Genomic DNA, 27613 nt, shown 5'->3' with positions numbered 1-27613 from the left:
TATTTTTTTATTTTTATAAAAATGCCCCCGCATAGAATGGATAGAAGGTCTGCTAGAATAAAAGCAGAGTTGCAAAGATATGGTTGGAGAGTTTCAAAGAATTTTAAATATAGGAAGGGAAGACCCATAAAAGTCTATGACAAATTGTCTGGTCTGACCTATGAAATGGACTTGGAAACAGCACGCGCAAATTATCCAAACAGACTAGAGAGATTAGAAGAAGAGCGTCTTATGAACTTGCCTTTCGATGTTAGTGAGCCGCAGGTTGAAGGACACGACGGCTTTGCCAGGTTCTACTGGAAACATAACGAACAGTTGCATCCTTTGAGAAGGAAAAAAGGAAAAGGTGAAGACAAACATGCTCCCATGGAAAGAACAAGATATGCATATGAGAAGTACCGTGAAGTTAGAAGTCAAATTACATCTGGTCGAACCTTTACAGTAAACTTTGACGAAGGAAAGAACAAAGAAGGCTTCATGGGAGTACTTGCTGCCATTCAAGATGGAAATAAGAAAGGATACAATCTCAGACTAACTATAACAGATTTGGACGGTCATATATACTATGCACATGGCAATGTCACAACAGCCGCACAACTTCTTGACGCTTTCAAGACTACAAAGAGAGAACAAATGGTTGACTCCGACTCAGACATTTTGAATGCAATTGAAGGAATTGTAAGTGTAAAGTTCGAACGATACCAACCTAACCCTCAAGCAGTCAGACAACATGTTTGTTAGATGAGAAATAAAAAATTGCATACTATTTTAAAACAGTATATTTTTACATATATTAAATGTTTCAGGTTGAAAAACAAAGAACAAAAGTAGCAGATACAAAACCGTTAGACTATATCTTTACAAACGCTGGTAGGACTGTATCAGATGAAGAAATTTCATCTGGCTCCTACCGCTTTGACTTTCCAATTCGTTGGCTTCAAAGTCCTTCAGATGCAAAGGCAATAGGATTTAGAAGAGTTTTGTTTTCAAAAAGAACTAACGCGTTTATGTTTGCAGTATATTTTCATGGGCGGTATAGAGGTCATGATGGTCTACTAGACAAATTTGACGAAATGAGAATCTTTACAGTTCGTTCAGACGAAAGTCTTGAGAAGACTCTAAATGACTTTCAAACTCAAATAAACAAATACTACTGGGAATTTCAAGAAAAATACGATTCTTTACTAAATGGAACGTACTATCTGAAACTAGAATATGACAAGATGAACTCCACAGTTTCATTTCAAAGGATTGAAAATAACCCTCCAAGAGATACACAGTTTTTATTTTGGCAAGTAGACAAACGTTCTTGGGCACAATTTCTTCGGTTACTAAACCAGAACGAACCATTACCACCTGACGGTCCGTTCTGGTTTATACGCCCACCAACAGATTTGACAGTTTTATAGAAACGTGTTTGACCCTCAAAATGTCATGTGTCATGCAAGTTTCAGTTCAAGCAACAACAGTTTTCTTTGTATTGGTAAGGACTTTTATGACTTTGCTTCTAAATTCTACGAACCACCTAGTAACAGTTTCTCTGACTTTCAAGTTTGGTTCACAACAAATGGTGTGCAACATATTGTTCCATTGTACTACGACTTTTATCTCGAATTGTCTTTCATATATAACTACGGAGAAGTGCTGAAAAAGTATTGAAAAATATATTTAGGTGAAGAGGTGAGATTTCACCTCTTTTTTCACCTGTTTTTTCACCCTCTTGAATTTTCATGAATTTTGTGCTGAATTCGACAAAAATGAGTTTTTGGTTGAAAAAAGAGGTGGAGCCAAAAGTGGCTCGACCTCAAAACAAGCATTTTGTGAAGAATATACCAACCCGCGGAAAACAGCGGGTTGCTTTTTATACAAAATTCAACAGGTGAATTTGTCATGAATTTCCTTAAGATAGAAAAAAAATATATTTTAGGCGACCAGGTCACTCGGTCACTCGGTCACTCGGTCAACTAACATCTTTTTGAAAAAGTGTGACAACATGACATTTTGACAACAACACAGGAAATAGATTTCATCGTATATTTTTTGTTAAGACTTCATCGTATATGTTTTGTCAAGACTTCTTCGTAAATGTTTTGTCAAGACTTCTTCGTAAATGTTTTGTCAAGACTTCTTCGTAATGAGCGTAAAAGACCCAAAAATATATTTTATGTTAGAATGTTAGATCTAACATGTTTTCTAACACGTTTTCTAACATCGTAGAAAACTCTCGAAATTCATGAATTTTGACACTTTCACAAAAAACATAAAAAATAAAGTTAGTTTTTTTAAAAAAATATTTTTTATTTTTATTGTAAGAACATGTTAGCAACAACAGCACCAAACTCGTTAGTCATGAATCCTACGTCAATGTTGGTAGAGATGAAAAGCTTCATTCCTTCTTCATATACTTTCGAAACAAAAATCCAGAAGATAAAGCAAGAACTTCTCCAAGGAGATCTAAACTGTAGTGCGAAAGATGAAACAAATGAACAGTATCTTTATGAAATGCAGGACATTATTGACCATTTACCCAAATTGCCTGAAATCCAACAACAAAAACTAACCATTCCCGAATTTGACGAAATAGAAGTCAAAGCAACTGACTCAGTAGAAATAAAGAAGTTCATACGAAAGGTAAACTATGAGTTTCTAGGATTTCATTGCAACCATAAGGTTATGGACAAAGATTGCGACATGGTATATAAGAACATCTCTGACCTTTACAAATCCGAAGAATTTAAGACCTACGACAACTTTGTTTCGTTAGTTGCAAAATGTGTTTGGGAAATAAGAGATAAAGATAGTAGGGGTAAGGTATGGAACGAACAAATAAAACCCGCTATGTTTGAGTTAAAGAAAACCATTGACGCTTTAGTCATACTAGCAGGTAAGGTTTCAATGTACAATGCAAAAATGAACCCACAATGTTCTAAATGTAAAGCAGCAATGAGGAAATATAACTACTCCGTCAAAGAGATAGAACGTATGCGAAACGACTATGCAGATTTAAAGAAAGAAGCAGAGAAACCAGCAGAAGATAAAATGGACATGTTGACATTTCTAAACAAAAACTATCCAACAGCTGACGATTTCCTTCTATCTGACGTCAAGAAGAAGTATAAAGAAACTTTCGGTATCGTTAAAACATTCGATGTACTAAAAGAAGAAATTGAAGCCACGAAATTGTTTAGAGTCATGAACCATCGCAACATATACCATGTAAAACGCTTGTAAATAGTTATGTTAGAAAACATGTTAGATCTAACATTCTAACATAAACATTATTTTTATTGAATTCCGTATGAAATTTCATGAGTTTTGTGTGTTTTAGACCATGTTAGAAAACATGTTAGAAAACATGTTAGATCTAACATTCTAACATAAAATATATTTTTATTGAATTCCGTATGAAATTTCATGAGTTTTGTGTGTTTTAGACCATGTTAGAAAACGTGTTAGAAAACATGTTAGATCTAACATTCTACCCTAAAATATATTTTTGCTGAATTCAGCACAAAAATCTGAGTAAAATGGCATATGCTTGCTTCCCTCGGAAAACCGAGGGAAGAGATTCCGTACGAAAATCGTAAAAAATTGCGACCCGCGGAAAACCGAGGAACGCCTAAAACACATGAAAATCGTAAAAAAATGACCAAATTTCATGATATAACTGTATCTTTTATACAAAATAAAATAAAGTTAGTTTTTTAAAAAAATATTTTTTTATTTTGTATGTAAGAACAGAAATGTTAAAGGTTGAGTTTGAAACAGTTAAAAAGATAGACAATGAGACCAAAATAGTTAGAATTGGTGATTTAAACGTAAGATACTCAAAGAAATACAACAAATATTCTTTGTCAGACATTTTAACACTATCTGAAGGAAAGAAAGCACACGACTGGGTTAGAAATGCTTCTACTCAGAAAATTTTGACAAGAAATCCTGAGCTTATGATATCGGTAAGATTCTATGGAACAAGAGCATATCTTATAGACAAAAGTCTTATACCAGTAGTTTTGTTCTGGATTGACCCAGTTGTTGGATATAATTTCATAACATATGGTTCGTTCGATACGGAACGTTGCAGTGAAGGCTTACTTTACATCGTTCAGAAACCGAAGGACTTCAATACAAAGAGATATAAGATAGGAAGAACATTTAATATAACTCAAAGATATGACAGTATAGTCAATAGAGTTAAGGTTGCGTTTGTTAACGATATGAGAGCTGCAGAAACAGAACTACTTGAAAAGTTTGAGAAATTGTATGGTGCTCCCACGAAAGGTAAAGAAACGTTTGAAGTAGATGAGATAGAGAAAGCTATAAAATTATTTGACGAAGTTGCTGAAAAATACATGTAAAGCGTTTATTTTTGGTCTTTTGTGAAAGATAGAAAAAATAAAGTTAGTTTTATTTTTTTTATTTTTTTATTTTGTATGTAAAGACAGATATGTCAACAACAGAGAACACAACAACAGTTATAGTCCATGAAGCTATAAATGAAGAATATGAGTACATACAGTATAACAAACAGTTACGTCTCATTCGTTCGGTCAAAGATGACATGTACCAAATGCAAAGTATTTTGACAGCATGTTTTGCTCCAGATACTAAGCTTCCTAAAGACTGGTTTAGGAACCAAAGCACACAAGAACTTTTGAGCGAAGCACAGCGAGATATACTTTTTTCTGAAAACAGTGAAGAACAGCGAGTAGGTAAAAAACCCCAGTCGCCAAAACTCTATGAAAACAGTGAAGAACAGCGAGTAGGTAAAAAACCCCAGTCGCCAAAACTCTATGAAAATCGTGAAAATTTGCCAAATGGTTTGAGAGGTTGGTATGTACATAGACTTCTTGTAAATAATGTGGCACAATGGGCTTCAGCTCGCTATTCATGGTATGTCTGTAAACTTCTTGACGAACTTCATAGACAAGAACGTGAAGAGATGGAAAACAAGCTTGAAGCAAAAGACAAAACCATACAGAAAAGAATACCACGTTCGGTACCAAAAGGAAAGGAAAAGAACTATAAGTATATGATTTATACTGAAGAGATGGAAAATGAAGAAGACAGAGATATGGTTATGTTGCATTTAGTCAGAAGAACAACAAAAGCTTTTACGACCTTGCTAAGATTTACAAATCTGACAGAAATTGTTCTATCGCGAAAACTTACCGATTTCAATGACCCCAAATGAAGATGTGAAACAAATAGTTCAAGATACGTTACCTCAAACACACTATGATATTAAAGGTTGTACAATACTTACCTTCAAAGAAGATTTGCCGCTACTGAAAGAAAAAATAACAGAGTATTTTGACAACTTCAAACAAGCAGAGTAAATGAACCATTTATTTTTACGCTTGACTTCAGATGGCTCAGGTAGCTCTATAAGGTCAATTGTCTTGTCAAATCCTTCTGGCATTCCGAGTCCTTCCATCCGACATTCCGAGTCCTTCCTTCCAACAAGAAAAAAAATTCCCGACAACTGGAAAAAAATTTCCCGACAACTGGAAAAAATTTTCCTGACAACTGGAAAAAATTTTCCTGTTGTTCGTCCGTAAACCATTCAAATTTTCGAAAATTGAGAACTTTTTGGTCGAACGACAGAAAAAATTTTTCCTTCAGACAGGAAAAAAATTTCCCGACAACTGGAAAAGTTCTTCCTTCCAACAGGAAAAGTTCTTCCTTCCGACAGGACACAAACGAATGTCCGACGTTCCTCTTCCTGAATGTCTTCCAAAGCCAGAAGAACCGACAGCCCCAGCACCACAACAGACTAAGACTAAAACACTTACATTTTTACGCTTGACTTTTTACAATTTGAACTTTGTTCGCGTAGATGTGAATTCTGAAAGAAGTATGAGGGTCTTGTATGACTTTGTACTTCTCCATAGTTCATGTCTGTCAAACTTACCTGCCATGGACTCTTTCATAAGTTCCATGAAATCGTCTTCGGACAATCCAGGGAAAAGTATGATGTCAGTAAGTATTTTAACATCCTTACTTAAACTCTTTGCTGTCTGTACACAAATGACAACTGAAATGTTAAAGTGCCTAAGTTTCTTAAGAATTCGACACATGTCTTGTTCTCTGTTCTTTAACAAAGGATGAGAGGCGAAATCATCTAAGATAAGAAGACATCTATGAGGGTAAGTCTTCCAATCGTAAGATTGCAATTTCTTCGAAATGTATTCTATCTCTTTCTGTTTGTTTCTGAAGTGTTTCTTCTCTAATATCTCTCTGCATTCCTCATTTGGTCTTTAAACTTCGAGTTTATATACTCATTTATAGCATTGTAACTTCAAAAACCCTTCTTTGGTACTTCTTTATCCAATCTAACAACTCAGTATCCTTTATACATACTAACTTAGACTTCTTTATAATATCTTGAACGAATTGACGGTTTGATCGAATTGACCAGAAGTACTACAAATGACAACTAACTCATAGAATGGGTTCTTCTCATCTAGTTCTTGTTGTTGTGCAGCCATTTTAAGATAAGTGAAAGTCTTACCCGACCCAGGCGGTGCAATTAGACCTGTTATACCATTCTGAGCAAATAAGAACTTGTCATGTATAGGCTTTATCTGAGCATTTTCTAACTTCCTCTTGTTCTTCTTCAAAACATTCTCAAATTTCTTGTCAATGTCAGCAAACTTTTTTTTCTAACATATTTTTTAGAAAAATTAAAATTTTTATCTTTTTGAAAATGTCTAGCGATTTCGCTATCTATATTCGAGACAAACTTTTCGACAGCAAAACATCTGTCGACCATAAAATCTTACATAGTGTAAACAAGAAAGGTGAATTTGTTCTAAAGTTCTGTTTCTGGGAATTGACAAGAACCATAAAACATTACAAAGAGCAGTCTTAAAATTTGTCAATGACAGACTTGTTGACAGAGATGACGCCGATTGGAAAGATGAAGTCCAACAAAAGTTCTTAGAATGCAAAGAAGACACATGCGCTGTTCTTGAAGATGAAATAGAAAACAGAATAGATGAGCTATTAAAGGACAAAGAACTTTTACATAAATATGGTTCTGAGAAATTTGACATAACTCCACCAGAGAAGAAGAAGAGAGAAAAGAAAGAAAAGAAAGTAGAAGAGAAAAAAGAACCTGAACCAGTTCCAGAGAAGGTGAGATATGACATGTAAAAATAAAATTTTATTTTTAGAACATTTCTGGGTCAATGTCAATGTCTCTCTTCTCTTTAGGAGCAAACACTGGCTTAGACTCTAAAATCTTTTTACCTAATTTACCTTGAACTTCAACTATCTTAGACTCATAATATTCATAGTCGTCTGCTTTCTTTGGTTCATAAGGTATAACAAGTTTGTATGCTTTGCCTTCTTTAAGGTTTGAAAACCTTCTGTCAAAATTTTCTTTGACTGCTAACAAACCTTCTATGTCTAAGTCTTCAAATTTCGCACCATTTTTAGTCACAATAGCAAACTTAACGGGTTCGATGTTCCAAACTTTGTCATATGAAGACTTTTCAAAATGGTAGAAGTAAATATTCAAATATGTGAATGGGTCTAGTTCTTCTTTAAGTCCTGACATGTACTTGTTTACTGAAATATATTTCGTCATCTTTTCTTCAGAATAAAAAAATATTTTTTTAAAAAAACGTTTTAAAATGGTATGCCATATAGCTTCTTGAATTTGTTAAGAAGTATTTTAACGTATTTTCCATCTGTATCTCTAGTGTTTACAAAAGCATAGTCTTCCTTAGTAAAACATACTTGTAATTTTCTATAGTTTACGCCGGTATAAAAGTAGAAAGAGTCTTGTTCTTCGCTATAGTAGTAAAACTCAAGCGTATGCTTGCCATAGTCTGTAATTTCAATTGCTTCATCTTCTAGTTCGTCGACAAATTCGAATACTATATCTCCAAATTTGCCTTTGTTCTTATTGTTTTCAGAACGAGTGACCCAACGCAAGTTTTCAAGTCTATTGTCGTTTCTTATATGGTTTATATGGTCTACAAAAGGTAAATTGTTAGGATTCGGTATAAAATGAGTTGCAATGACAACATGTTTTAAATAGTGTTTTCCACCCATCTTCATCCTAGCATATCCTTTATTTTGCTCCCATTCGCTTAAAACTCTTTTTGTCTTTTTGTTTCTGACTTCAAAAGGCTCAGAACAGTGAATTTCATATTTCTCATCTAACAAACAAGTTTCCCAACGGTCCTTTCCAACAAACTCAGCGTACATTTCAAATAAAATAAAAAAATATTTTTTTTAAAATTTACTCAGAAAAATTTTTCTTTGTATATACGCCGTTCTGTATGTCTAAAAGACTTTTGACATTTGCCAAGAATGTTCGTTTAGACGCTGTCATATAACCATACTCTTGACAATATTGTTTATATTCATCGTACAATGACCTTTCATCTAAACACTCAAAGTTAGTCTCATCTATAAACAGTTCATATACACTCTTGTTTGCTTCTAACAATGTTTGTCTCTCTTCGGTATATGGAATTTGTCTTGGATTGAACTTAGAAATATCTAATGTCATAAAATATGAGAACAAGTGGTTGTAAAAGTTAGGTGTCAAAGTTTCTGCTAAGTCGTCAAAATATTCTGTATCTTGCATATGAGAATCTGACGTTCTGACAACTACATATCTTCTGTCAGAACTTTCTAACTTCATCGGAACAACATTGTTTGAAACCATGATGAAATTTGCAACATTTTCACAAACTCTTTGGTCTTTATATTTTCTTTCAACAACTCCAACTTTGTCTGTTATAAGACTCTTCAAAGCATCTGAGTTTAAAAAACCTTTGTTGTATCTATACTTTGAAGTTCGTTACATACTATAAGTTTCATATTCTCTATTGAAGAGTTAAATTTACCGCAGATGTTTTCTAAGTTTGTCATATTCGGATTCGAATAACCTTCTAACAGTTTGCACAAAATATCTGTAAGAAAGTGTTCTTACCTGTTCCTTGTTTTCCAATTATAATGAGAGCAGTTTCATTTTTAGCACTTGGATATTGTAAGATGTTTGCAAACCAACATAAGATTACTCATAGACTCTTTCGTTTCCATTGCATATAATTTCTTTGACATGGTCTAACCAAGCTTCTATAACATTTTCTTTCCATTCTACTTGTTCGTATTTATATCCAGTGAAGATAGAATAGAAGTTTGGAGAAGGTGTATAGAACTTTATACCTCGAACTGAAAAATCTTCTAACTTCGACAATAAGATATCCCAAGCATCTAACATCTTCATGCCAACCTGTACGACTTTTATTTTCTTAAGTTTCTGTCTACATTCTTGTTCTGAAACTATGGTTGCTCTTGGTTTGTTAAAGACAACATCCCATTCTTTCATGACATAACATTCTGGGGCAGAGTCGACATAAATGACTAAACGTTTCAAATTCTCGACTGCTTTGTTATAGTCTCGAAATGGACACATATTTCTGAATGCTTGGAAGTCATAAAAATCTGAAACATCTATTCTGTACATTTTTATAAAAATAAAAAAAATATATTTTTTTATTCTTGACTTTGTTGTTGCATTTTTCCATTTGTTGCATTTGTTGTTCTTGAGCTATTTGTTGTTGAAGTTGTTCTTGTAGTACAATACTTTCACCAGTTGCATCTTCCAATTCGAAACTTTCTGCCGTCATTGACAAATACATAGGACATAAAAGTTTTACAGGAACAAAGTTTGCGTCGACTAAGGTTAAGTTTATGTTTGCTAAAGTGTTTGAGTTTACTAAAGCTGAAAACTCTGCATTCGAATGAACAATAGGCAAACCAGCAGAGAAAGTGTTGTTTATACGCATGAGTATCTTTTGGTCATAGTAGTTTCTGTCGATATTCGAATAGCACTTTGAACCTAAGTTTGAAACAATATATAAAATAGGTGTACTTAAAGTCAATGGAACAGACAAACCTTGTATGACACCTTTTCCTGTTATAGGAAACTGTTGGTAGTAAAAACCAGATATAAGTTTTGTATTATAGCTCATATCGTTTATACTAAACTCAGTCGGACATCCAAACATAATGAAACCTGCTCTAGTTGCAGCACATGTTACATCCGTCCTTAAAGTATTAAATAAGTCAACAAAAACCTGTTGGTGGTATATCTGAGTAAGTATCTTCAAAGAAGTATTTTTTACCATTCACAACAACAAAGTCTTCTGGTGTCAAAGAGCAAAACAGGCTTTAGTCGTCATCGTGTTTAAGGTCAGTTTACAATATCGTCCTTGAGGACTTTGTAAGTTTGTTGTTATAGAATTATATGACTCAGGGTTTTTAGTCGTAATAGTATAAACCACTATGTCTTCTGCCATTTACATATATTTAAAAGTTTTTCTGAAAGTGGAGAAGAACTTCATCTAAACTTTCACATGGCGTTTCTTGAAGTTCTCTGTCTAAGAAGTTCAAATATTTTGTAAAGACATAGAACTTTCCTTTGTCTACACGAACAAACAAAACAGGGTCTTTCATATCGTTCAAAAGTGTGTAAAGTCCTTTACATGAAATAAAGTCTATATTATTTTTTCTTCAAACATCTTTCAAGAAGTTTTGACATTTTTACTTAGCAAGTAAATTTTAATGAAATGTTGTGGTCGTCAAATATTTTTATAACGTCTGGGAAACTATATTTTAAGTTCAACGTTTCACCTCCTTTCATAACGTATATTTTGTCAATGACATTGTATGAAACACCACAGCAAGCAATGTCGGGTTCTATTTCTTTGATGTTTATATCGTCTGCCTCTGTCAAAAGTTTCAATAGTTCTTTCAAAACTTCACGAGGTGCGATGACATATGAGTTCACTTTTACAGGGTTGTGCTCAACCAAGTTTAACATTATACCCAAAGCTTGACAAATCTTCTCCTGAGTTTTAAGTTTGTCTTTCAGTTGTTGGTAGTCGTTTCGAATATCTGCAACAGAACTTAAGTCTCTGCTAACTTCAGGTATGTTGGTTGTTCTTTGACAGGAACTATTGTTATACCATCTTCGTCTTCGTATGGTTTCCCCACTTCAACATCTCTTTCTTTGACATTGACAACAACACTTTGACTGTTTGTTTGAGTTGGTGAATTTAACTTCACATCTGCCACCGCCATTAAACCTTTTGAAACACTTACGCTTCTATTTTTCGGAAATGACATTTTACTTAGAATAAAAAGATGGACGTATTTGAGTATCTCTTCGAATTGAAGCAAAACAAAGTTTACACACACAAACAATACAAGTTCATTGACAGAGTAGTTCTTTACACAAACAATGGAAAATGTTATAGAATAGCAATATTTGCTGAACCAAAATATTTTCATAAAGCAAAGAAAGTTGGTATAACTGAAATGGTGAAAGTTCTTGACGTTGACAAAAATATAACAACAAAACTTACAGATATTTCTAAAGGTAAGTTTATCTTACAATTTTATGTCAAAACTGGCGTACTGTCAATATTTGACGGAGAGAAGTCAGTTCAAGAACAACTTACTGACCTGCTGCCAAAATCTGCTCGATGGAAGCTGTCGTTTATGCCAATCTGAGGAGCCCCAGCAGGTTTCATCGAACGAATCTTCAAAAGAGCATCTTCCGTGAAAAGTGCTATTGGTTTTGTAAACTTCTTTGCTTTCAATTCATCTGGACCGTCTCTGTCACCAGTATATTGTATTTGAACTGTACCAACAGTTGAAATACCACCCATAAAGTCTTCTGAGTCAGCAAATGGAATGCCAAGCCAAAAGTTTGAACGGTCTCCATTTGTATATTGAGTTTTTTGAGCTCCTGTATGAGTCCATACTTTCACATATGGCATAATAGAACTTTGCATTTCAGGGTTAATGGTTGTTTGTGAAGTTGTTGTTAAAGTTCATAGCATCTAATGTCAAGTTGTATGACCTCATATCCTCAACTGTAGAATATTCTTCTCTTGGATAATATTTGCCATCTATGTTTATATGATATTTAATACCAGGGTTGTAGAAGCAAGAATAGTCATTTATAGTTCGTCTGAACAGTACAAACATAGTATCTGCATGTTTCATTGCAGTTGTTAAGGCAATATCTGTTCTTGCACCTGGGTCAGCACTTTGGTTTCCAACTTCACCTGCAAAGTCTTTGACAGATATTTGGTGTATAGGGAACATAAGTGGAACTGCAATATATTTGGCAGCTAAAGCATTTGAAATATCTGGGTCCAACATATAGACTGCAAGTCTGCTTTCTATTCTCTTGCATTCAAATTTTTCGCATGTGAACTTAACTGGGTCCCAAGCATCTCCAGCAGCATTGAAATAATAGTTTACTTCAGTGTTGAGGTTTGAGAAACCAAAGTCTAAGTCAACTTTGTTTTTGCAAAAGTCGGCGAATGACATTTTATTTGTTCCCACTACTTCTGTAAGAGTGAATGGGTCTTGTGTTGGTGCAATGACTAAGTTATTTTTGCTTGGGGTGAGTTCGATAGAAATTTTTCCTGCCCAGTTTGGCAAGTATCTTAAAAACCTGAAGATGAGGAAAGATGACAAAGGAACTCTAAGTTTCAGTTTTACTTTGGTTACTGCTGCTGCAGTTTGTCCAGAAAGGTTAACATAAACTCCTGGAACGTTAGGGTCAAGTCTTCTTATTTTCTCAATAGTTGCATATTGGTCTGTTTGTTCTCTAGCTTGTGGTTGTACTGAGTTTCTCAAAGCGAACCATTCATAGTTTGCCCATGTTACTGTTTGAACTAAGTCAGAGTTAGAATATATCTTATATCCCATGAAAACTTCTGGAGCATATTGGTATCCGACATAGAAAATTCCATTGCAACCTTTCTTGTCAGACAACTTGGCAGAAGGTTTTATTTCAATGTCTTGTTCCACGTATAAGAATGAGTTGTCAATAGAAATAATATGAAACCTGTCGCAAGCAATATCTACTGTTGTTGAAGAACCTTCTCCAAACTCACCTACGTTTCCATAAGAAACAGCAGTTGTATATTCGTAAGTTCCAGGAACTATTTCTGACCTTCTAATGGCATTGTCGCATTCGTTATACCATTCGGAAACATTTCCATTCATAGCATCCAAAACTGTTGGCGTTATATTCTGAGCGGCGTACATTTCATATGAGTAAAAATATAGAATAGTTGGATTTATATGTCATAATAGAACCCACTCCGACCAAGCTTTACTTTCTTCCTGACTGAGTTTTTAACTCTTCTTTTTCCTTCATTGCCCTCTGCTTGAAGTTGTTGCATCTTTGCATTATGTTCATCTAGTATGTTGCAAATTTCCCATGTCCTTTTTGCCTTTGGGCTCTGGTCGCCCATCTCAGGTAACCTATATCCTAGAAAGAGTTTGTCATAGTCTGTATTTGAGTCTTCGCGTATTGTTTGCATGACTCTTTCCTGAGTTTCTGGTTCAAGCTCTTCAAACAGAGCTTGTCCATATGGAATAAGCTCGTTTCCAAATATATGTTTTTGTAGCCATTCTGGTTTTCTTTCCATGTTACCAACTATATCTTTTGTGAATGGGAAAGCTTCTACCCAATCTTTCAGTCTTGCGTCGTTTATTTCTGTAGTTGGTTTTATTTTGTCAAGGAACATGTTTTTCAATACTAACATTTCATTTGGTACTGTCCATTTGAGTTTTCTTAAATATTCATCCCTTCTCGATTCATCGCCTGCAAAGTAAGTTTTTATGACATTTTGTAAACTTTCGTTTGCAAGGTCATGTACAATAGGTTCTCTTCCTTCTCCCTCCCTAACTTTCTTTCTAAACTCTTCACCAAATATACCATCTCTATGGTTCTGTGTAGTTCTTTGAGATAAATGTTCTAGAACGTCAGGTGTTATATTTCCATCAGCCATGTTCATTTCATACTGGTCCAAAATATCTGCATCTTTCATATCTTTCAATGGCATTAAAGCCGCGCTGAAAATACCAGCTAAATCTGGTTCACCATTCACTTCCATTGCGTCTACAACTTCTTGGAATTGTGGTTGTAAGTTTATGAACCACCTATCTGGATTAGCTTTATGACCCCATCTCATTGTAGTTCCATCGTCTGCAGAAACAAAAGTAGGTTTGTTTCCATCTTGGTTAGGTTCTGAATGAACTTTAAACAATGTTTCATTTCTATATGTTTTCTTGAAATTTAACCTTTTATCTTCACCGAGTTCATCCGAAGATTGAACGTTAAATGCTCGTAAGTAAAAAGGGTTGTTGTATTTGTGTACATTTTCTTTCAGTACTTTCATTCTATGCTGAATATTTTCATCTGGTGTTGGAGTCTTTTGTATGTCGGCAAACATTTTTCGATATTCTTCTACTATGTCAGCCGAATCTTTCTTAGACTCTTGGAAAGATTCCATATTCACCTCATGCTCTTGTTGAGGGTCAAGATTTTTCGGCTGTTCCAAATCTTCATCTAGTTCTGTGAAGTTAGTTTCCAAAGGAGGGACTTGTTCGTTTCCTTCAGGCTCTTCTAGCTGTTGTTGCTGAACTATTTCTTCCATGTCTGGTTGTATCTGAACTTCTTCCTGTGGAGTTTCTTGTACCTCATCTGCTGGCATTTCATATATTCCGAGACCGTTTTTAACAATTTCCCTATCTACGTCATCCGCATTCATAAGCTTTTGTTCTTTCGTTCCGTCTCTCTTTTTTACGCGTTTCATGACGAAAGTTGAATTGTCATTTAGCTCTGACATCAAATATCTCGGAGTAAATTCATCCATGTCATTTGGATGATATGCTATTAAATCATATCCCTTAGCGAGCTTGTATTTTCCAGGTTTGAGATTATATCCGTTTTGGTGCTGAGCCATAAAGCTAAATAGGTTCGGGTCAGTATTTCCATCCTTGAACTTTCTAATAGCTTCTTTATATCTGTCACTAAAGTCAACAGTATCTGAGAAACCACACTCTTCTTTAAGCATTTTTAAGAATTCTTGGTTTCCTTGTTCTCTACTTCTTTTATGTCCTTGTTCTGTTTGTGGTTGTTGTTGTGCAGGGTTTTGAACTGTTGGTTGTGGAGGTGGCTGTTGTGCTGGATTTTGAACTGTTGGTTGTTGTTGTTGTGCTGGATTTTGAACTGTTGGTTGTTGTGTTGGTTTTGGTGCATGCCTGTGTCTATGTCCATGTGACGATGTAAATGTTCTAGGTAGTCCTGGTGCAGGTGCTTCTCTTGGAGGGTTTGGTGGTATATAAGTTCCACCAGCTGGCACATATGTTCCATCTGCAGCATAATGTCCTACCTGACTTTTCGTTTTTAAGAAAGCATTTACTAGGTCTGTTTTGGTCTGTTGTAACTCTTTTTCTTGACTTTCCACAACAGTTGCTCTAACGGCGTCATAGGCACTTTGAACTGCCTGTCTCGTTGCTGCATCTGTTATTTTCGTCATATTTTGTGCTACTTCTCTTAACTCTTTGTCGAAACCTTCAGACTTCAGTTTCTTTCCAGATGAGAAGTCGTTCACTTGTTTCACCTTACTATGAAGAGCTTCGAAAGCGTTCTTAAAGTCAGCATTTGTTAAAGCTTCATTTGAACTATCTTCATCCGCTTGTATTTTTGTCCTTATCGACCCTATAAGCTGGGCTGCTTTAGCGTTGGCTTGGGCATCTAACCAGTCATTGTTAGCTTTTATATATTCTGCGCTTTTCATTGCCTTTTGCATAGCCGCGTCGTTATTTTTACTTTCTTGTGCTAAGTTTTCATACTGTACGGTTTGGTTTTGCAACTGTAAAAGTTTTTCTGCCTTTACATTTGCTTCAACTTCTTTTTTATACTCATCGCTATCCATATATGTCTTCAGGGCTTTTTGTTTTATCTCTTCATCTTTCAGTATTTTATATTGAGTAGTATGGTTTTTCAAATTTATGACATCTTGTTCCATTTTTGCTACTTCTGTTGCTTTTTCTGACACTTTTTTCGCATATTCCTCTGTACTTAGTTCTTTCAGTTGTTCTTCTTTCTTCTTTTTCTCTACGTTTAACTCATTGAGTTTCTTTGTGTGTCTGTCATATTCTAGTTTCTTTTCGTTTTCACCTATTTGCTTCTGTATGTCTATGTTTGACTTTTTGACATCTGCTATTTGATTTTTGAGTGAACTCAAATTCATTTGACTTTGAGGGTTATAGGCTGTTCCGTCTGCAGCTCCACCATAGCCTGCCATTTTCGCTAAAAGTGCCGCTCTTAAACCTCCACTCTGTGCACCAACAACTCGGTTTAAAAGCATAGGATTGCTTGACATTTGTTGCAACATAGTGGGGTCATTCAGCATTTGTTGTTGCAACTGTTGTTGTGGTGTTAGTCTTACTATTGGATGTTTCAATGCTCTCTTCCTCTTACGTATATTCTTACGTAGCTTACGTGGCATTTTAAGTGAAGTTAAAAAGCGGTTTTTGACAGATGTTTTATTGTGACTTCTTCGTAAAGACTTTGTTAAGACTTCTTCGTAAATGAGTGTAAATGACCCAAAAATATATTTTATGTTAGAATGTTAGATCTAACATGTTTTCTAACATGTTTTCTAACATGGTCTAAAACTCTTGAATTTTCATGATTTCATCGTATATGTTTTGTCAAGACTTCTTCGTATATGTTTTTGTCAAGGTTTCATCGTACATGTTTTGTCAAAACTTTCTTGTCTATGTTTTGTCAAACTTCATCGTAAAGACTTTGTTGAGACTTTGTCAAACTTCATCGTAAATGTTTTGTCAAGACTTTCTTGTCTATGTTTTGTCAAGACTTTCTTGTCTATGTTTTGTCAAACTTTCTTGTCTATGTTTTGTCGAAACATTTACGATGAAATCATGAAAATTCATGAAAATTCAAGAGTTTTAGACCATGTTAGAAAACATGTTAGAAAACATGTTAGATCTAACATTCTAACATAAATTATATTTTTGGGTCCTTTACGCTCATTACGAAGAAGTTTGACAAAAACATTTACGAAGAAGTTTGACAAAACATTTACGATGAAATCATGACAAAACATTTACGAAGAAGTTTCGACAAAACATTTACGAAGAAGTCTTGACAAAACATTTACGAAGAAGTCTTGACAAAACATTTACGATGAAATCATGAGTTTTCTACGATGTTAGAAAACATGTTAGAAAACATGTTAGATCTAACATTCTAACATAAAATATATTTTTTGGTCATTTACGCTCATTACGATGAAATCATGACAAAACATTTACGAAGAAGTCTTGACAAAACATTTACGAAGAAGTCTTGACAAAACATTTACGAAGAAGTCTTGACAAAACATTTACGAAGAAGTCTTGACAAAACATTTACGAAGAAGTCTTGACAAAACATTTACGAAGAAGTCTTGACAAAACATATACGAAGAAATTCATGAGTTTTCTACGATGTTAGAAAACATGTTAGAAAAGGTGTTAGATCTAACATTCTAACATAAAATATATTTTTTGGTCATTTACGCTCATTACGATGAAATCATGACAAAACATTTACGAAGAAGTCTTGACAAAACATTTACGAAGAAGAAGTCTTGACAAAACATTTACGAAGAAGTCTTGACAAAACATTTACGAAGAAGTCTTGACAAAACATTTACGAAGAAGTCTTGACAAAACATTTACGAAGAAGTCTTGACAAAACATTTACGATGAAGAAGTCTTGACAAAACATTTACGATGAAATCATGACAAAACATGAAAACATATATATTTTGTGAAAAGCTCCTGAAAGCCCTCCGAATAAAAACTTCATTTATGTGGGCTAGAAGGGGCGCAGCCCCTGGAAGCCCACCCCAAGAAAAAAAAAAACTTCATTATACTCATTCATCCTCAGGGCTAGAAGGCACGAAGTGCCTGGAAGCCCCACTCCTTTTTTTTTTTTTTTTTTTTTTTTTTTTTTTTTTTTTTTAAAGAGTTTCAATGTGCTCTTTCTGGATGTAGAGATATTCTTTTAATAGGAAAATTGAAAGAGAGTTCGGATTAATTGAAAATAATTTTCCCACGACATTTTAATATGTTCGACTCAACATAAATCTAGATTGGATTCAAAAAAAGTAGTGGGGCTTCCAGGCGCGTTGCGCCCTCTAGCCCCGAAGATGTTTAGTATAAATGAAGTTTTTATTCGGAGGGCTTCCAGGCGCGTTGCGCCCTCTAGCCCCGAAGATGTTTAGTATAAATGAAGTTTTTATTCGGAAAATTGTTTAGTCTTCTGGGTCGAAAACATTATATAATGTGTCACTTTTCACAAATTATATATGTTTTCATGTTTTGTCACTTTTCTGTCACTTTTCGGGTAAAAACATTTTTATTATTATATATAAATGAATTTTACAAAACCACCGTTACCGTTCTTTGGAAATAAGAGTAGATGTAAAGATATTATATTAAGAGAACTTAAGAAACTACCGAATGGTCTAACATTTGTAGATTTGTTCGGTGGAAGTTTCTATATATCCCATTTGTGCCATACAATATTTCCTGACTCAAAGATTATATGCAATGACTTCGACAACTATATGGACCGTCTCAAACATATTCCAGACACAAACAATATATTGAAAGAGTTAAAAGAAAAGATACCTATAGGTAAGATGAAACGTATACCATTAGATAAGAAAAATATTGTGAGAGAGGTTTTGAAAAAAGCAGAATATATAGACTGGGATAGTATATCTGCTAGACTATTATATAGTGGTTCTATAAGAGTTCATGACATTGAAACACTTATGTCAAAAGTTTTATATCTTAACTATACAAATGTTTTCAAAGAGGACATAGAAAAATATATTGAGGGTATAGAGTTTGTGAGATGTCATTGGACAGATTTGTATGAAAAATATAAAGACAAGGAAAATGTTTTCTTTATAGTGGACCCGCCGTTCTATAACATGGGATTTTCAATACCAAGTAGACTGGACTTTGAGAGACTCTTTAGAAACTTTAGACGTTATACATAACCATCCATGCTTTTACTTTACATCCGATAAAAGTGGTTTGGAAACCGTTATGAGATGGTTAGAGGACATACATGACTATGAGTTTATATATGACAAGATAGAATATGAGAGAGGTCCTATAAACTGGAGAAAGTGTCATAACAAAGAAATTTTATTAGTAAGTAAATGTGGTTTGAAATAGGACTACTTGTTTTAGGTTTTTCCATTGTGTCATTTATTTATTTGACGTGGCAGAAAGTACAGAGAATATGAAGATGAAAATGCCTGCAAATGTTCAGCATATGTACTCGTAAGAGATATTTTTATCTAATATTAAATGGACGCACAGAATTTAGCGAATGCACAGCAACCTGGACAACCAAACCCAGAGAATTTTCCAAATGAAGTTAGAATACAAACTGCAATGGCAAACTATGGTCAAGTGCCAACAGATGTACAAATGCAAACTGCCATGTCAAATGACGCTGCGTTAGGTTTGCCACTATGGTATGCAAATATGAGATGAAAAGAGTTTTATACAAACCATGAAGTGGGATATAAACAACTTTATGCAGATGACGCGAACACAGGAGTTGACCCAGAATATGTTTCTACCAGAGGAGAAACAGAATGTATGAGCTCCAGTTAAAGAATGCTATGGAACTCAACAGGAAACGTAAGAGACTAGGCGGACATTAGATTTTTACATATAGTAAAATGGGTTTCTTCAGTAAGATAGGAAACTTCTTTCGAAATGTTGGAAGAGGTATATGGAATGGAATAAAATCTGTCGGAAGAGGAGTATGGAACGGTGTCAAAAATATTGGTAAAAGAGTAGGCCAGTTTGTTGGTATTATACCTAAAGACCCTGAACCAGAAGAACAAGCTCCTGTAATACAACAGCCTGAACCTGCACCACAGTCAGTTGGCAACCACAACCGGTATATTAAAAAGTTTATATTTTTACCGTTCGATAGTAGTTGTATATGAAACTAAGTTCTAAGTAAAAACGCATGGTATAATGGAATTATTCTTTTTCTTCCATCTGTAGTAAACCATACTTGAAAGTCTGAAATACTTCCACTTGGTGGTTCGTATAACTTTGTAGGTTTTTCGTAAAAGTCATTTGCCAAGCATAAGAAAGAGTTTTGGGCGCCAGAAAATGAAGCATGAACAATAATAGCATCTGGGTCGAAAATATTTTCATATGTTCCATTAGGGTTTTCGACTTCATAATAGTCCGGGTGTACTGGATATGCTGCAGGCTGATTTAACATCCTCATAAATCTATACCATGCCAAGTTGTTTATTTTTGTAGAAATATAAACGTTTTCTCCAAGGTCTTCTATTTTATTGATTTTAACAGTTGCATTTTTCCTGTCATAAATAATATCGAGATAGTATTCTCCTTCGTCAATGTTAAACTGGTTTGCATATTCAATATAGATATCGTTTATTTTTTCTTGAAAAGCTTGAAGAGTTGTTTCTAAGTTTATAAGCAAATTAACTTGTAAAAGTTTTCCTTGTTCAAATTTCTCATACATACGTTTTTCTTTGTTATAGTATCGAACTTCAAAACCGACCGTAAATGGGAAACCATGTATGGCTTCTGAAATGAACTTCATTCTACGAAAGCCAATAGCTTTTGTGACAGATGGGTCTCTTAACCATCTTAATGGGTAGTCAAAACGATAGCCTTCATGCTTTACGGTATCTGTCTCAAACTTTTGACCGACATTAGTAAAAAGTTCATCTAATGGTTTAGTTGTAGCAACTCTAGAATTTTCTTTTTCTATTGGAAGCATATTTTATCTATAATAAAAATGTCAAATGAAACAGCGTCTATGAGAGAAATACAACACAACCGACAACTCATTATGCAAGCTCTAAATAAGAACACAACAAACTTTTCAAACTATTCTAAGATATCTGAGTCATTGAAGGGGGGTGACTTAAAACTGACATTAAACCCAATGACAGATGAGTTTCTGTTTCAAGACAAGAAGAACAATACTGTCTGTATAAATCCAACAAAAGGAACTTTAAACGAGAAACCTATAAATGAACTTCTTTTGAAAGCAGATGTTGACAACAAAGCTGACAAAGAATATGTAGACGATGCAATAGCAAAAGAAGAAGAAAGAGCTAACAATGCTTATGCAACAAAAGAACATACTCATCCTGAACTAGCAGACAAAACATATGTTGACAATAAAATGTCAAGTGAAGTGACAAGAGCTGAAAACGAATATTCTAAAAAGACTCATATACATTATATTAACCAAATACCAAGTCTTAAGGAAACATTAGAGACAAAAGCAGATAAGACTCATACACATTCTATATCTGATATTACAAACTTACAAGAAACCTTAAACAGGAAAAGTGCCGTTGGACATACACATACATCTTCTGAAATAACAGACTTAAACGTTAGCCTTGAAAATAAAGTAGATAAAACATATGTCAATGAAATATACCAAAGTTTGATAGGAACAAAAAATATTGAAACTATTGTTGGTGACTTTTCTGTCAATGAAGAAAATAAATATTTTAGATGGCAGTTGGTACAGTCCTTAGAAAATGGTACACGGTATAAACTCATTCCGAAAAATAACAATGAAATGTATGTAAGCTATAAAAAGAATGATGGTACACAAGTTAAAGTTCCATTAGACAACAACTGCTACTTAAACTTAGTTAGTATCTCTAAGTTGTGTACTGAGGCACTGCGCGCCTCCGTACACCACTTAGCGGTTTTGACACTTTACGAAACCAGTAACGTATATTTTACAACACAACCATAACACCAACTTAACCTTAAATATTTACAAAACCATCTAACACATAAACGACTTCACTAACGACTTCACTAACGAATTCCCTACCGTCCTCACTAAATAAAAATAACCTTATTTCTATTTTTTAAATTTTTTATTTCATTACAAAGACATGTCCGACTACATTTACTATGACTCTTTCCCAGAACGTTTCCGTGAACTATTCAAAACTCAAGTAAAACTGAGAAACATGCATTTTAACAAAGACAGACCCATTGACGATGAAAGAAACCCTGAATATATTACAATCCCTTATGACGCAAAGTTCATTGCATACATTCCTTATGGTCGCAGAGGAACGAAAACTATTTCAACAAAGAACAAAAATTATTTCTGGAGCGATGAAGAAAATTGCCTTATCTACATAAATGCATACTTAAATAAAGCTACATATTGTACAAAAGAAGGTTGGACTGGATTTGAGCTCTACATATACGACGACGATGGAAACAGACGTTGTGTATACCCATACGATAATATGTACCATTGTTTTCATCAAGCATTAAACGAATACATAGTCAGTAAGGGTCTCATTCCTGCTGAGTAGAAATGTTATATTTTTGTTCCCACATTTATTTAAAAATTAATGATATCACCACCCTCACACGTATGAAAACATAGCGCAAAAATAAATTTAGGGTAGAAGGGTAGATCTAACCTCATTTCTACCCTCATTTCTAACCTTGTTGAATTCATTGCTTTATAACTCTCTTCCTTTCTCCAACTCTTCTAACTTCTTCTTAAGTTCAGCAATGTTGTCCTCATGAAGTTTAATCTTCCTTAATATACCTTCTCTATCTAATGGTTGCTTTATCTTTCTAAACTGAACTCTACCATCCTTCATAGTATGAATGTAAAAACCTTCTGGAATAGTTCCTGATTTAATGTATTCTACCAAAAACTTTTGTTTCATTGCTTCAGTGACTTTAGTCGTCATTTCAATCAAAGGTGAAGCTAGCACAGCGATAATGAATTTCATGACTTTTTAGTATTTCATGCAATCTTAACAGATAGCCTTACAAGTACTTCCAGTGTCCCTAGCTGTCCCTCCTTTTTATATAACTCCATGACATTTATAATCTCGCGAAACTTAACAGGTAGCATAACAGATTAAAATCAGATGAGGTTTTGAACCAAAATTTCTAAGCAACGTTGTCAAGGATTTTGAGGAACTAGGGACAGAGTGTGGCAAAGTCCAAGATTTAATTTATCTTCATCTGTTTCATCAGCTATCTCATCTAATATGCCAATATTTTATTCATAACTCGTGGCAAACTCACTAACTTTCATTATGTTCATCTGCATGCTTCATCTGATAGAAAGTATGACTTTCATTAACTCTGTGAGATAATGAAAACTACTAGGGACAGAGACCATGGCAAAGTTTATGACTTTCATTATTTCCAGAACTTAATGAAAACTACTAGGGACAGAGACCATGGCAAAGTTCATGATTTAATTTATTCTCTCACTAACAACAAACACAAACTCCAACACTAACATCAAGTACTAACTTCAGCACAAATGACAAACACTAACAACAAACACAAACTCCAACACTAACATCAAGTACTAACTTCAGCACAAATGACAAACACTAACAACAAACACAAACTCCAACACTAACGACAAAAATAAATGTCCTCACTTCTTAACAAAGTAATATGTGCTTCTTACACCACCATAGCTCAAACGTTTCTTTTCAAACATCGATTGAAACTTATTTTGAGCCATTGACTTTAGTCTCTTTTTCTTCAAATACGCCAAGAAATCTTCTTCACATCTTTTCACCTCATAGCCTTCTTTAAACTCCTCCTTGTTAAGTTCTATGAAATCCTTTATCTCATTCTTTGTTGCAATGGCTTCTTCACAAACGACATCGTGAACTATTTCAACACTGTTCTCATGTATGACCTCCTTATTGCATGAACTATTTCATTATTGTTCTCATGTATGACCTCCTCACTGTCTTTCATAAGCGTTTCAAAGTCTCCTTTACTCATTACTTCAATCTCATGCTGTTCACAGTAGTACTTAAACTCACTGTATATGTCTTTGTTGTATGTTATATTGCTTCCCATGTACTCCATGAATTTTTCAACACTAACACCAACAAGTAGGACAAACATTCATGACTAACATTACAGCATAACGTAAATGTTTTGTCATGATTTAATCGTAATGAACGTAAATGTTTTGTCAAACATGAGCGTATATGTTTTGTCATGATGCAAAAATAATGAGTTCATTTACTCACAATATTTTTGTACAAAATGTAAAGTATGGCGGTTTGAAACCGTCGGGAACCTTCACTTTTTTGACGAAGTGCAAATCTTCACTTCGTGTCAAAACTTCTTCGTACATGTTTTGTCAAAACTTCATCGTAAATGTTTTGTCATGATTTAATCGTAATGAACGTAAATGTTTTGTCAAACATGAGCGTATATGTTTTGTCATGATGCAAAAATAATGAGTTCATTTACTCACAATATTTTTGTACAAAATGTAAAGTATGGCGGTTTGAAACCGTCGGGAACCTTCACTTTTTTGACGAAGTGCAAATCTTCACTTCGTGTCAAAACTTCTTCGTACATGTTTTGTCAAAACTTCATCGTATATGTTTTGTCATGATTTAATCGTACATGTTTTGTCGAAACTTCTTCATCGTAATGAGCGTAAATGTTTTGTCATGATTTCTTCATCGTAATGAACGTAAATGTTTTGTCAAGACTTCTTCATCGTAATGAGCGTAAATCAGACAAAAATATATTTTAGGTGAAGAGGTGAGATCTCACCTCTTTTCTCACCTCTTTTCTCACCTCATTGAATTTTCATGACTTCTTCGTATATGTTTTGTCAAACATGAACGTAAATGTTTTGTCATGATTTCATCGTAAATGTTTTGTCATGATTTCATCGTAATGAGCGTAAATGATCCAAAAATAATGTTTATGTTAGAATGTTAGATCTCACCTCTTTTCTCACCTCTTTTCTCACCTCATGAATTTTCATGATTTCTTCATCGTATATGTTTTGTCAAACATGAACGTAAATGTTTTGTCGAAACTTCTTCGTACATGTTTTGTCATGATTTCTTCGTTTATGATTTGTCAAGACTTCTTCGTCGTAATGAGTGTAAATGATTTGTCGAAACTTCTTCATCGTAATGAGTGTAAATGATCCAAAAATAATGTTTAGGTGAGATCTCACCTCTTTTCTCACCTCTTTTCTCACCTCATGAATTTTCATGATTTCTTCATCGTAATGAGCGTATATGCTTTGTCAAACATGAACGTAAATGTTTTGTCATGATTTCTTCATCGTAATGAGCGTAAATGATCCAAAAATAATGTTTATGTTAGAATGTTAGATCTCACCTCTTTTCTCACCTCATGAATTTTCATGATTTCTTCATCGTAATGAGCGTATATGCTTTGTCAAACATGAACGTAAATGATTTGTCGAAACTTCTTCATCGTAATGAGCGTAAATGTTTTGTCAAGACTTCTTCATCGTAATGAGCGTAAATGTTTTGTCATGATTTCTTCATCGTAATGAGCGTATATGCTTTGTCAAACATGAACGTAAATGATTTGTCGAAACTTCTTCATCGTAATGAGCGTACATGTTTTGTCGAAACTTCTTCATCGTAATGAGCGTATATGCTTTGTCAAACATGAGTGTACATGTTTTGTCATGATTTCATCGTACATGTTTTGTCAAAACTTCATCGTAAATGTTTTGTCATGATTTAATCGTAATGAACGTAAATGTTTTGTCAAACATGAGCGTATATGTTTTGTCATGATGCAAAAATAATGAGTTCATTTACTCACAATATTTTTGTACAAAATGTAAAGTATGGCGGTTTGAAACCGTCGGGAACCTTCACTTTTTTGACGAAGTGCAAATCTTCACTTCGTGTCAAAACTTCTTCGTATATGCTTTGTCAAACATAAACGTATATGTTTTGTCATGATTTAATCGTACATGTTTTGTCAAGACTTCTTCATCGTAATGAGCGTACATGTTTTGTCATGACTTCTTCATCGTAATGAGCGTATATGCTTTGTCAAACATGAGCGTAAATGTTTTGTCATGATTTCTTCATCGTAATGAGTGTAAATGTTTTGTCGAAACTTCTTCATCGTAATGAGCGTATATGCTTTGTCAAACATGAGCGTAAATGTTTTGTCAAGACTTCTTCATCGTAATGAGCGTAAATGTTTTGTCATGACTTCTTCATCGTAATGAGCGTATATGCTTTGTCAAACATGAGCGTAAATGTTTTGTCATGATTTCTTCATCGTAATGAGTGTAAATGTTTTGTCATGACTTCTTCATCGTAATGAGCGTATATGCTTTGTCAAACATGAGCGTAAATGTTTTGTCATGATTTCTTCATCGTAATGAGTGTAAATGTTTTGTCATGATTTCTTCATCGTAATGAGTGTAAATGTTTTGTCGAAACTTCTTCATCGTAATGAGCGTATATGCTTTGTCAAACATGAGCGTAAATGTTTTGTCAAGACTTCTTCATCGTAATGAGCGTAAATGTTTTGTCATGACTTCTTCATCGTAATGAGCGTATATGCTTTGTCAAACATGAGCGTAAATGTTTTGTCATGATTTCTTCATCGTAATGAGTGTAAATGTTTTGTCGAAACTTCTTCATCGTAATGAGCGTATATGCTTTGTCAAACATGAGCGTAAATGTTTTGTCATGATTTCTTCATCGTAATGAGTGTAAATGTTTTGTCATGACTTCTTCATCGTAATGAGCGTATATGCTTTGTCAAACATGAGCGTAAATGTTTTGTCATGATTTCTTCATCGTAATGAGCGTATATGTTTTGTCAAAACTTCTTCGTATATGTTTTGTCGTGATTTCTTCGTATATGTTTTGTCAAAACTTCTTCGTTTATGTTTTGTCATGACTTCATCGTATATGTTTTGTCATGACTTCATCGTAATGAGTGTAAATGATTTCATATAATTGCTTACCTCGGAAAACCGAGAGAAGAGATTCCATATGAAAATCGCAAGAATTTGGCTCCTGGTTTGAAATATTATTATGTTCATAGACTTCATCGTATATGCTTTGTCAAACATGAGCGTACATGTTTTGTCATGACTTCATCGTATATGTTTTGTCATGATTTCATCGTATATGCTTTGTCAAGACTTCTTCGTATATGTTTTGTCATGACTTCATCGTATATGTTTTGTCAAGACTTCTTCGTATATGTTTTGTCATGACTTCTTCGTATATGTTTTGTCAAACATGAACGTATATGTTTTGTCATGACTTCTTCGTATATGTTTTGTCATGACTTCTTCGTATATGTTTTGTCAAACATGAACGTAAATGTTTTGTCATGACTTCATCGTATATGTTTTGTCAAACATGAACGTATATGCTTTGTCATGATTTCATCGTATATGTTTTGTCATGATTTCATCGTAAATGTTTTGTCATGACTTCATCGTATATGCTTTGTCATGACTTCATCGTAAATGTTTTGTCATGATTTCATCGTATATGTTTTGTCATGATTTCATCGTAAATGTTTTGTCATGATTTCATCGTAAATGTTTTGTCATGATTTCATCGTAAATGTTTTGTCATGATTTCATCGTAAATGTTTTGTCATGACTTCATCGTATATGTTTTGTCATGATTTCATCGTAAATGTTTTGTCATGATTTAATCGTATATGTTTTGTCAAACATGAACGTATATGTTTTGTCAAAACTTCTTCGTATATGTTTTGTCATGATTTCTTCGTTTATGTTTTGTCATGATTTCATCGTAAATGTTTTGTCATGATTTCATCGTAAATGTTTTGTCATGATTTCATCGTAAATGTT

General features: G+C 34.1%; 11 protein-coding genes and 5 pseudogenes across 16 annotated transcripts, besides 1 other annotated feature; 8 read left to right on the top strand and 8 right to left on the bottom strand.

Annotated features, from left to right (window-relative positions):
* Positions 1 to 13041: part of a mobile genetic element that runs on past the window's edge.
* Positions 37 to 741, top strand: TVAGG3_1023510 (uncharacterized protein; the record flags this gene model as incomplete). The annotated part of the gene is made up of 1 exon (XM_051254919.1): positions 37 to 741. The coding sequence occupies one exon, from the start codon at positions 37 to 39 to the stop codon at positions 739 to 741; it is 705 nt and encodes a 234-aa protein (XP_051080493.1).
* Positions 798 to 1659, top strand: TVAGG3_1023500 (annotated as a pseudogene). The gene has a single exon. A coding segment is annotated over exon 1 (862 nt).
* Positions 2317 to 3231, top strand: TVAGG3_1023490 (organellar and viral DNA polymerase type B; the record flags this gene model as incomplete). Its single annotated transcript, XM_051254918.1, has 1 exon — positions 2317 to 3231. One exon carries the CDS (start codon positions 2317 to 2319, stop codon positions 3229 to 3231), a length of 915 nt encoding a protein of 304 aa, XP_051080492.1.
* On the top strand, positions 4448 to 5339 carry TVAGG3_1023480 (annotated as a pseudogene). Its single transcript has one exon. A coding segment is annotated over exon 1 (892 nt).
* Positions 5707 to 7158, top strand: TVAGG3_1023470 (annotated as a pseudogene). Its single transcript has one exon. A coding segment is annotated over exon 1 (1452 nt).
* Positions 7175 to 7594, bottom strand: TVAGG3_1023460 (protein of unknown function, DUF4108 family; the record flags this gene model as incomplete). Its single annotated transcript, XM_001296676.2, has 1 exon — positions 7175 to 7594. One exon carries the CDS (start codon positions 7592 to 7594, stop codon positions 7175 to 7177), a length of 420 nt encoding a protein of 139 aa, XP_001296677.2.
* On the bottom strand, positions 7636 to 8220 carry TVAGG3_1023450 (His-Me finger endonucleases family; the record flags this gene model as incomplete). Its single annotated transcript, XM_051254917.1, has 1 exon — positions 7636 to 8220. The coding sequence occupies one exon, from the start codon at positions 8218 to 8220 to the stop codon at positions 7636 to 7638; it is 585 nt and encodes a 194-aa protein (XP_051080491.1).
* TVAGG3_1023440 lies at positions 8255 to 8892 on the bottom strand (annotated as a pseudogene). The gene has a single exon. A coding segment is annotated over exon 1 (638 nt).
* Positions 9038 to 10034, bottom strand: TVAGG3_1023430 (annotated as a pseudogene). Its single transcript has one exon. A coding segment is annotated over exon 1 (997 nt).
* A 1172-nt stretch (positions 13042 to 14213) lies between the features above and the next one.
* TVAGG3_1023410 (protein of unknown function, DUF4106 family) lies at positions 14214 to 15377 on the bottom strand (the record flags this gene model as incomplete). Its single annotated transcript, XM_051254916.1, has 1 exon — positions 14214 to 15377. A coding segment is annotated over one exon (1164 nt), but the record flags the coding sequence as incomplete, so codon positions are not given.
* A 257-nt stretch (positions 15378 to 15634) lies between these two features.
* On the bottom strand, positions 15635 to 16352 carry TVAGG3_1023400 (protein of unknown function, DUF4106 family; the record flags this gene model as incomplete). Its single annotated transcript, XM_051254915.1, has 1 exon — positions 15635 to 16352. A coding segment is annotated over one exon (718 nt), but the record flags the coding sequence as incomplete, so codon positions are not given.
* Positions 16353 to 19239: 2887 nt separating this feature from the next.
* TVAGG3_1023390 (uncharacterized protein) lies at positions 19240 to 19428 on the top strand (the record flags this gene model as incomplete). Its single annotated transcript, XM_051254914.1, has 1 exon — positions 19240 to 19428. One exon carries the CDS (start codon positions 19240 to 19242, stop codon positions 19426 to 19428), a length of 189 nt encoding a protein of 62 aa, XP_051080488.1.
* A 191-nt stretch (positions 19429 to 19619) lies between these two features.
* Positions 19620 to 19852, top strand: TVAGG3_1023380 (uncharacterized protein; the record flags this gene model as incomplete). The annotated part of the gene is made up of 1 exon (XM_051254913.1): positions 19620 to 19852. A coding segment is annotated over one exon (233 nt), but the record flags the coding sequence as incomplete, so codon positions are not given.
* A 414-nt stretch (positions 19853 to 20266) lies between these two features.
* Positions 20267 to 20707, bottom strand: TVAGG3_1023370 (uncharacterized protein; the record flags this gene model as incomplete). The annotated part of the gene is made up of 1 exon (XM_051254912.1): positions 20267 to 20707. A coding segment is annotated over one exon (441 nt), but the record flags the coding sequence as incomplete, so codon positions are not given.
* Positions 20708 to 21854: 1147 nt separating this feature from the next.
* On the top strand, positions 21855 to 22289 carry TVAGG3_1023360 (uncharacterized protein; the record flags this gene model as incomplete). The annotated part of the gene is made up of 1 exon (XM_001299706.2): positions 21855 to 22289. One exon carries the CDS (start codon positions 21855 to 21857, stop codon positions 22287 to 22289), a length of 435 nt encoding a protein of 144 aa, XP_001299707.2.
* Positions 22290 to 22442: 153 nt separating this feature from the next.
* TVAGG3_1023350 (uncharacterized protein) lies at positions 22443 to 22721 on the bottom strand (the record flags this gene model as incomplete). The annotated part of the gene is made up of 1 exon (XM_051254911.1): positions 22443 to 22721. One exon carries the CDS (start codon positions 22719 to 22721, stop codon positions 22443 to 22445), a length of 279 nt encoding a protein of 92 aa, XP_051080485.1.
* Between the last annotated feature and the right edge of the window lie 4892 nt (positions 22722 to 27613).

Source organism: Trichomonas vaginalis, chromosome I, assembly GCF_026262505.1.
Source record: "Trichomonas vaginalis G3 chromosome I, whole genome shotgun sequence".
Taxonomy (NCBI): domain Eukaryota; phylum Parabasalia; order Trichomonadida; family Trichomonadidae; genus Trichomonas; species Trichomonas vaginalis.
The sequence above is the reverse complement of the archived record's forward strand: the minus strand, read 5'-3'. Positions and strand labels throughout refer to the sequence as shown.